Source organism: Morone saxatilis, unplaced genomic scaffold (assembly GCF_004916995.1).
Source record: "Morone saxatilis isolate NCDOM2014 unplaced genomic scaffold, NCSU_SB_2.0 Contig2, whole genome shotgun sequence".
NCBI classification, from domain to species: Eukaryota; Metazoa; Chordata; class Actinopteri; family Moronidae; genus Morone; species Morone saxatilis.
The window spans coordinates 4,471,246-4,481,600 of record NW_023339762.1 but is presented as its reverse complement, the minus strand read 5'-3'; the positions used below and the strand labels follow the sequence as shown (position 1 = coordinate 4,481,600).

The 10,355-nt window shown below is 41.4% G+C and overlaps 1 protein-coding gene across 1 annotated transcript in view; it reads left to right on the top strand.

Moving 5' to 3' along the window:
* necab2 (N-terminal EF-hand calcium binding protein 2) overlaps positions 1-10,355 on the top strand; it is a gene marked incomplete in the record, with an annotated part of 133,244 nt that overhangs the window by 61,499 nt on the left and 61,390 nt on the right. Inside the window, 2 exon segments of the mRNA XM_035664951.1 lie at positions 8,029-8,165; positions 8,603-8,727. Coding sequence (XP_035520844.1) covers positions 8,029-8,165; positions 8,603-8,727 — 262 coding nt within the window.

The following is a 10,355-nucleotide window of genomic DNA, read 5'->3' as shown; positions in this document are numbered from 1 at the left end:
TGAATGAAATTAGCCCAAATGAGAAGCATATGAAGGGGGCGTGTCAGGACACCTGTCAATCAAACGTCTATGGAAGTTTGCTACTGAGTTTGGGCTGAATGAATTTAGCCCAAATAGGGGCGTGTCACAACACCTGTCAATCACAATTGAATGGAAGCTTACGCTACTGTGCTTGGGCTGAATAAATTTAGCCCATTCACAGGAAAAAACCCAAGATATATCATATATCCTGGGTTTTTCTGTCACTGTTTTGGTGCTGTTTCGCTCTAGGTTCTACAAAATTCAAAACAATATGTTCTAAGGTTTTTAATAATAGTTTTCATCTTTACTGTAAAAGATAGGGGGGGGCTTAGCCCTGTTAGCCCATACATACCAGCCGTCCCTGGACATATATATATAGTCACTGTAAGTTAGCTAATACAAACGATAACTAACTAGCTATCTAATTTACATTAATTGTTAGCTAGCTAATAACTAACCAGCTAACTAGCTACTATAGATGTAGCTAGCTAGTTAGCTAGCACTTTGCTAACATTAGATATCTTAAGATATAGCTATATATATGTTGCGTTTATCTTTTAACTATCTCCAAAATGTGGTTCTCTTTTCTAGCCTAGCACGTAGCATATCAGTACAGGAAAGGAAAAGGTTGACCAAGGTTCTGAAGCTTGCTCAACTGTTATTAGAGGACAGAGCAAAATGGGACGGGGCTTAGGACGGGTCAATTTTGCGGTTAAAAAAAAAAAAAATAAATAAATGCAAAGTCATTTTATTAAACTGAGACGGTTCTTCTGTCTCTGCTCAGTTATTCTGTTCTGAAGTGCGTCTCTCGTCTCTTGGCTCAGTACAGTCTCATCCATCAGGAACATAAAAATCCCATCCACTTTGATGAGAGTACTGTCCCACTCACAAAAGGGCTCCCATCTTCACTTGTTTCAGGCAAGACTTGAGCTGTTTAATATCTAACATTGCCTGTCTATTACAGAAGCTTCGCAGCAGCAGTAGCGGTGAATGAGTATTCCCAGGATTAAACCCTATTGCCCAGTATACCTCATGATCCAACTTTATAATTGTATTTCTCTTTCATTTCATACACTAACATGCATTCTGTTGAAGCTTGAATATTTTTCTGATAATATATATTATATGGCTGGTTTGGATATATTTTCCCAACAGTCAGTGCTTCCTGTCCAGAAGTGATTCATTTGTGAGGGTTGGAAACAGTCGGTGCAATATTCCTAACACTGTATCTGAGTGAAAGCATTGCAGTCAAGCCTTATCAGCCGATCATGCCTGTCAAACTGCAGGCTTACATCTTCGTCACCTCCACCCCTCCACAAAGCTTCTGTATCTCCCTCTGAGACACTGAAGATGGAATAATTTCCCCTAACTTGACCAACCTCTATAATCACTGATTACCACCTTCCACAACCCCCTGTAATCAGCCACCGCCATCTTCTCACAAAAGACTGTGTGTCGGGGGGTTGTTTGCGTTGGTGGATGATAATGAGGAGATTTTTTGTTAACCTTTAGAAGATGGGAAAAAAATACATGAGATCTGAAACAAGTACACACACACCCACACACATACACACATTTGTGACCTTGCTGGCTCGGTCAATTACTTCTACCAGATTAAATTGTTCAGATCTCATAAAAATCATGTCACCTCCACTTTGTAGTAAAAAAAAACCCTGATATTTAAACTGACTTCAGGGCACATTGCAGCTCCGTGTGTGTTGCCCGTGTGTGTGTGTGTGTTTGTGTGTGTGTTATTTCAAATGAAGCCTTTGGTGATGTGTGAAAAAATTATTATTACAATATTGAACCTTGTAAGTTCTGGAGAGCTCTGTCATCAATCATCACACGATACCAGGCACATCAACTCACACACACACACTCCTTCCTCCTGCCTTGATGCTATCCACATGCACACACAGATCTGAGCAGACTGACACCCACAGATGCTAACAATAATACACACTGTAGCTAATCACCAGGCTGTGTTCGGGGAGCCAGCGAAGAGAGACGGTGTATCTCCTCCTGGGTCAGTGATCTGTGTGAATTATAGATCACAGCTTTTCTATCCCAGGTTTTGTAGCCTGGCTCATGGGACACACTCGGCAGAGGGATAAAGGGTATGATAGACACATCGAGGAAGGAGAGAGAGTGGAAAGTGAGGGGAGAGGAGAGGAAAACGGGGTGAACTGTGGAGCAAATTCTTTAAATAGAATTTACAATTTCACACAACCTGTTTTTAGAAGGCACAAATAAACTTACACTCCATTTTTGAATCAATCCTCGGTGGTTCAGGTGTTCTGCTGATGCTGTATTCCTTCTTTATTTAGAAGCAAAGTGGGCAACTGTCCTGGGTCCCCAGAAAGTGAGGGATCCTAATAGCTCCAAGCTTAGTGTGTGTCGACTGGTTTTGATCATTTACTGAACATTTTGGAGGATGAACCACTGAAGCGCAGTATCAACTGGTCCTGCTTTATTACCCGATCTTGAAGCCCTGTCTGGTAGAGAACAGTTGTAAGATCTTACCAAATAAATGGTATATAGCTGCCCAGCAGCTTACTTGCAGCAGGTGCTCAGAGCACTAGTTCAGTTAAGATCTAACTCCACATTTCTCTGAGGCAGATGTTGAAATCTTTTCAAACTGGGCACAACTGGCCAGCAACTGTGGAATGCATGTGTGACTGTTGGGTTGTTGGATTTAAAAAGTACTAAACATTGCCTGATGTCCCCCCTGTGTGAACAGCCACAGTGAGCTGTAATGTAGCTTCCAGACTGCCCAACAGTATACTTAGAAAGTATGTATTCATGAGTTTAAGGCCAATATGTGCAGAACTCTTACCGTGTGTGATCGTAGAATCTTTCAAGCAATGCTTGTGTATATTTAGCTCTCTATTTTCTCAGATCTTTTTTACTTGACTTATTTTGATGCATACTATAACCTAGCGGTAACCTCCTTGGCGGTAAAATGAGGCCAAAGCGAAAGTACCATAACTACAGTTCCTCAAAGTGCCACTTGAGGCTGACTGCAAAAGCGAGTGAATCTCGATAAGGCCCCATGTTAAAATGCTCAACTTTTGGTCTCTAGCTCATTTCCCCGTGCATGAAACCGTACTGGGGGGGGGGGGGAATTTGGTGATACCGTAACTCGCCGTTGAGAGTATATTGAACTTGGAGAATTAGGCTATTTATTAAGACACAGTGCGCCACTTTGAGTGACAGGTGGGCCACCCACGCTCCACATCTTTGCCCATTTTTTAATTAACCAGGAGATGGCAGAGTCAGGACTGCCAAGATGGTGACAGTCAGACTCAGAAATCTATGGGCGACATCATGGAGACTACAATCATTTTTATGCCTACAGTCTGACTACTACATTCATTCCAGTGACACCATTGCCCAGTGATTATTAAAATAATATAATATATATTATAATAAAATCCAATCTAATGTTATATGAGCTGTCTAATTTGATCTGATTTCAGGTACATAAGCAGTCAAGCGGTCAACAATTATGGTTAGCAATCATACATACACATTATCATACATACGCCATGGGTCGCCTTCCATGGATGCCCTGACACTGGTTCGAGATAGGACCATTTTTTGCATGATTTGTTGACACCATACTTGCTCCCTCGTGCATGGAAGGGGAGACTGAAACGAGTGAGTTGTGGTGAGTCAGATCAGTGCAGGTTCCTACAGCCAGCATTCAGTCTGTGCAAAATAAAACAAACTCTACAAACACTACTCGGGTAGACCTTAATGTATGTTTCATTGTGTCAATTCATATAAATGTTAGTGCTGAACCCGCTTAAATGGAGAAAACATATGCTCAAAATGGCAAATAAATGGGATGCTGTATCATGAATCTATCAGCGTTTTCTTATTTAATGACTAAGTACTCTTAATGGACTCATAATGCATCATAATCTCTTGGAGAAAACTGCCAAAGTTCCTATTTGTGTTTATTCAGACGTGTATCCCACATTGGTAATTGAATCTCAGCATGGTAGCCATTAGTGAGTCATCAGTGCCTCTTGTGTAAAATGGCGAACAAAAATGGTAGGCCTACCATGAGTCTAAATGATGTTATTATAGTGATTTCTGTTGCCTGCATTACAGATAGATGTGTGTTTTATGCTATTGAAAACCAGAACAAGCCGACTGGATTATTCCACACATGAGCCGATGCAGATGAGCTTCCTTTAAGTCTGTGCGTTTGCACGGTCAAGCATGCATTTTGTGTGTGTGTACGTGAGTAAAAGCCATTGAGTGTAATAATGGAAGTCAATACGGCCTGTGTGATTCTGCGTCTCATGGGAGCGTTTGTCTTTGATTAGAGCGCAGCAGAGAATGGCTGACTGCACAGGAACCTTAATTGTCTCCCTGAATCACTGCACTGTGACTTCTGACAGTAAAGCTGACATGACCGACTGACTCCGCTCTCTGGAGTGTGTGTTGTCAATTATGGCCTGCCGTTTGATAGTGAGGTTTTCATGTGTTATTGGGACAGTTTTTTTTTAGCCTTAAACATGAGCAGAATGTACAAGTTGCAGGTTTACTTTCTTTGAATTGTCAATAGACCTTTTTCACAGCAGGCATTTTGACATGAAATAGTAGGGTAAACAAGACTCCATTCCATTTAATGTACTAGCCTTTCAACTCTTGCTATACCTGGCTTTGTTTCCACACTGCAGATTTACCACTTGAAATTCGTCCAAAGTTTCTAAGGAATTGATCCTTGATTTCAGATTAAGAATGATTCTCATTTATAGACAGTGACTGTATTTTTGGGATAAAATGGCTACTGTCGCTATCAGATTTTATGACCTGTAGCTAGCTAACTCAGCCAAAGCTTTGTGAGAAGGCCAAAATTTAAATGTTGACTCATATTAAAGAAGAAACAAAGTACAGACTAGCTAATGTGTTAAGACAGTTACAGGTAACACTGACATGTATTGCTGAACTTTAATATTCCCCAAATCAATAGTATACAGGACAGGCAGTAGGGAGATGTGCTAGTTGTGAACTTTTGCTACTGTGTATCACTCCGCTAAGCCCCTCACACCAAACCCACAGCAGGGCAGAAAGGGTTGCCCTGCGAAACCTCATGTCTCACAGGGCTTTCTATCCGCGACGTGAGCCTCGCAAAGACCCCGGTCCCTCTTCCCACGATGGCCGCTTGTCTTCTCAAAGACGCCCCTCCAGCGCTCCACAGCCAGAATGCAGAGGGCCCCAGGCTTCAGAGGCAACTGCCTCAGGGCCAAGAAACAAAGGAGATTATAACTGTCACAGCGACCGCAAATAACAAGGAAAATGAAATTGAGCATGCTGAGCTTTGTGTCAGTGAAAAGCTGCATGGATAGTACACCACACAATGTCCCAGTCAAAAGTTATTCCCCACTGATTGTCATCATGCCTCTTTGCCTTTCGCCGATCTGAGCGCAATGGCATCAAACATAATCAGCTTGAAGCTCCGTGTTGAGCTGGATGTTTTCACACACATTGTGTAGGCTACTGTATAACTTTGTAGGCAAAGGACTTACTGGGAATCACAAGTTGCAGGATTTTCCACCACTGAATTAGGCTTTCACCAGCTGCACTCTTGCATGCGGATCTGCATTTATACACACCTGAAATGACCTGTGATTGGCCAAAGCCTTCCGTCATGGGCTAGGTTTTCTAAGGCCTGAGAACAGAGCCAAGAGGAGGTAAAGAAGTCTAGTTTTGACTCAGATCACTTGAATTACAACATGGAAAGGATGTTTTTTGCCCAATGATGCAAAAAAATAAAATCCCCCCAGCTTTAATTGCTAACTCTTGGACTTGGAAGAAACGCTAAGTTACTAGAGTTTGCAGTAAGCTAGTTAGCTGGACATGCTAACAATTGCTGCTTATATTAGAGCACTCAAACACATTGTTTAATACATTCTTTGTCATTTTGCTCTTGTGTTCACCCTTCCCATCCAAGTAGGCGTTTTTCCTTTCTGGACTACTGTACTGTACTGGAAAGCGACCCGCGCAATATAAACTGCTCATTCTAAGTTAAAGAAAGCACGATTCCTATATTCAGGTGATTATACACTAATGGAAACATACATGTGGCTGTTATATACCATTTCTGACAGTAGATCCTCCTAAATGTTACATACTGGACCAAAGAATTGTGCTTTCTACTGCCTTGTGCTGAGGAGAAATCCAAAGCTAGGAAAGGCCTGCTGTGCCCAGTTATGGTTGCTAAGCTATGATTGGACAGTCGATGTTCGGGGGAGGTGTTTTTAAGCGAACAGTCAAGTCCCTAAATAATTAAAAGGTGGCAGTGATAAGGTCATTAGAGTTAAAGCAGGAACTGCAGTCTTATCTGAAACCGTCAGCTCCTCTGACAGTTCACCATGTTCACACCGTCAGAAGTGCAGTTCAGGGACTCGATTTGATGCTGGATGTTCCCTTTCTTTTTCATCCCTCTCTTTAAAGAAGAGACACATCGACTAGTACATTGTGTGTCTAGAAGGATTTTTCCTCAAGGTTTCACTGCAGCATTTGTGACAATTTAAAGCATGTCTATAAAAATTATGAATTACTTATGGAGCAATACATTTTGAGTTGAATGTTATGTTATGTTATGCTATCAAGCTTAGTTTGTCCATGTGAATCAGTATTTAATATTATAATAATAATATATTTAATCAGAAGGCTTTTTTGCCATAATGCTGTTGTGTCTAATAAGAGAAGGTGGATAACATTTTGGACTGGCCTTGAGTTATTCCTGCTGAATCCGAAACAATATGCAGTAAAACCCCAAAACAGCACTTTTAACCCCCCACGGACAGGGTTTTATACTCAGGCTAAAAGGTTTTTAAGCTTTACATCAGGCCTGAAACAAACTTTGAGCCCCAAAGTCCTAACTGGAGAATTGGAGGGAGAGAGGAGGAAGTGATGGAAGGGAGTGAGGAAAAGGAGAGAGGCATGATGGTATCAGAGAGAGTGGAAGGTACTATGCTGCCTGTCCACCTTGAAAATCCCTTCAACCGTCAAATGGATGCAAGGAAGGATTCATGCTGAAATATCTGTTCAGAGGAGTACATGGAACAGAGTGAGGAACAAGGAGGCTGAGCTGTGATGTTTAAAGACATGATCAACTTTACTTTTATCATTTTGTATTCAAAATGAACTTCTAGAGACTGTTTTTTGGACATTTTGGTGTTAAAACCTTTGTTAGAATCACAGAATTATAGTTTCAAATAAGTACGGGATAATGTCCGGCGTGGTGTCCATCATCAGGACTCCACATCGTCCATTAATTCCTGATAACGGACACCTCAAAGGGCATTATCCTGCTTATATCATGGTCACTTGCCAAAGAAAAAAAATATGTGTTCATTTATATTTTCATTCACTATTTCTATAGTAACACCTGAGGGTTTGACTGATACCTGGAATAATTATTATCATCCCACTACTAATGCAATGGAAACGTTGTTCACTACTCCAGTAAAGCAGCTGGAGATATTTCTAGCTACGCTCAGTTAAGCTACAAGAGCTAATGTTATGCTAGCAAGACCATAATAAATAAATTTGACAGTATTTTTAACAACATGACAAGCTAGCTATCAGCCATGACATTGTCCCGAAATCAATATCAAGATTTTCACTAACAATAGGGCATGTGTACTGACGGCTGCAGCCTGAAGTAGCAAGCTGAACAGTGGACGGGATGTGGGAGGATCGCTTATACAAAGTATCAGTGAGTGCAGAGGGGCTGTGTAGGGGCTGTGGTGTTGAGAGGATGAGACACTGAAGGGCTACACTCAGTATTGTGAGATATTAGATAGTATTTATGGGATATTACGGTGAAATGACAGTTTCACTGGAACTATTTAGTAGGTGCCCTACATCAGGAATTAATGAATAAACACCCAGCAGCCAATCAGAATCGAGTATTCACCCAGACCATGGTACAAGGTTTTATCAATGATATACACAAACATGCTTTTCTTTTGTTTCCCCCAGGTTTATGAGCGAGGAACCAACGTGGAGCAGTTTGTGACCCGTTTCCTCCTGAAGGAATCAGCCAATCAGATCCAGTCTCTCCTGAGCTCTGTGGAGAGTGCCGTGGATGCCATTGATGAGCAGCACAGCCAATCAGGGTGAGCCAATGAGGTTACTAGTGTGTCAGGCTGTGTGTGTGTGTGTGTGTGTGTGTGTCGGTGTTCATGACCGTCCATATGTATCACAGCATTATGTGTAAAACTTCTCAGCGGTCATAATGTAACCAGGCAACGTTTCAAAGCATAAATCTCTGCTGATGAAAATGTCTGTTGCTTATACACATGCACACACACACACACACACACACACAAACAAACAGAAACAGGTTGTCATCTTGTTTATCACCACTCTATTTTTCCCTTATTCCTCTTATCCCCTGTCAACCCTTTCTTCAAGAAAATCGAAATTATTTTATTGTTCTGACTGTTCTCCAGTCTTTCTCTTTCCACAATCCCACACTATCTTCATTTTTCATTATCTATTTCTCTTCTTCCCCCTGCCCTTCTCTCTCCATTTCCCTCTCTCTGTTTTTCAGTCATCTACCTGCCAAGGTGAGCCCACGGGTGCCAGAGAGGCGCAATGAAAACACCGTCCCTGACTATCCCCCCAACAACAGAGTCAGTGCCAGGGAGGCTGTCAGGACCATCAACACTGCTTCAGGTGACAAACACACACACACACATTGCAGCACCTCCTCTGTATCCACAGTAGGAGGCCATCCGTCATGCGGTTGTATGATTAGCCTCATATCCACAAGCTTTAGTGATGGGGCATCAGTCTGGGTGGGCAGAAATCAAACTGTGTCTGCCACTCAGCAGTTTTTTATCCACTGTACACAAATACACACACTCACACACTCTCATCCCTGCAGGATTTATTCTCCATTGTAAAACACCTCAATCAGCCACCTGCACAGGTCTGATGCAGCTTCCCTACAGCGGGGAGGGCGGCACAGATAAAAGGCTGGAGGAACGAGGGAACAGGGGTTTAGAGGAGTGAAACAGGGGAGGAAGAGGGCAGAGAGAGCGAAAACGAAGATGAGGGAACAAGAAATGGAATGAAGACTGAGGAAGCAACAGGGACAGTTACAAAACACAATTATTCTCTATATAATCATACTTTCCTGTATTGAGCAAAAAATCTTCCAATGCAGTGATGGGGGCCAATTTTGCTGAGCTAAAATTCTTAAAACTAACATAAAAAATCTAGACACTGAAAGACTGTAATGGGACTTAAAACTAGAAAAGATTTAAAAAATGTAAGCAAGTTGTGCTCATTAGAAGCAATGAATATTCAGTTATTTCAGATAGGCTTTCTTAAAATCTGTATTTTGGTCACTTCATTGAGTTAAATTTAAGAATGTGTAGCTTCTAAGATTATTAATTAGCAAAAACAAATCTTACAATTAGACACAATTTCTTCAAACAGCAGAATAAAAAGCAGTGTCTTTATCTTAAATGGAGGCACTAGAAGCGTTTTTATTAAAACAATGAAAAACTAACCAGCTGCTTCATTTCCAACACTGGGATCAGACTACTTCCTCTTAAAGTGAAAGTTGTGCGAGTGGTATTACTGTTAAAATCAGGAAAATAATCTGTTCCCCTGCTGAGTATTAGGCAAACCCTTGTGGTAACTCTTTACTGGTTCAATCAAGCTAATTCAATATTAGCAAGCAATATTAGCTGGAATGGCTTATTAAGACAAAATTAGTCCACTTAGCGTTTCTTCCAAGTTATTTTTCTTTTTAGACAAAGAAAAAGACTCATTTCTCAGAAACAAAACTTTTTCACTCTCTTGAGATTCCTTTTTTGCACTGTGGAGAGTTGATTGATATATCTGAAAGTGTTAAACCTGTTAAATCTGAAAGTCAAACCTGTGAGTGTGTGGATGAGCCCAGTCAGCACTTAACACTTAAAACCTGCTGTAGTGCTGTTTTTATGTGTGTGTGTGTGTGTGTGTATGTGTCTGTGTATGTTAGAGCAGCTAAAACAGACCCAAATTGACTAAGGCTGGTGATTCTCTTTGAGGAAGTGCAGGACCCTTCATTATGCTTTCCCTCTCTCTTTTTTACTCTGTTACACTCATCCTCTCTCTCTCTCTCTCCACCAGCTGGTAGTTAACGCTGCAGCGCACGCTTCCCTTGACAGTTTGCACCCACTCGAACAAATTGCTCGCTGAAGAAATGACACTTCAGAAGTCGCTGAGATATGGCATGACTTTATCGCAACACAAACTTTACAGAAGAGGAACAAAAAAGTACAGTAGAGTCAAGGCTTAGGAAGAGGACC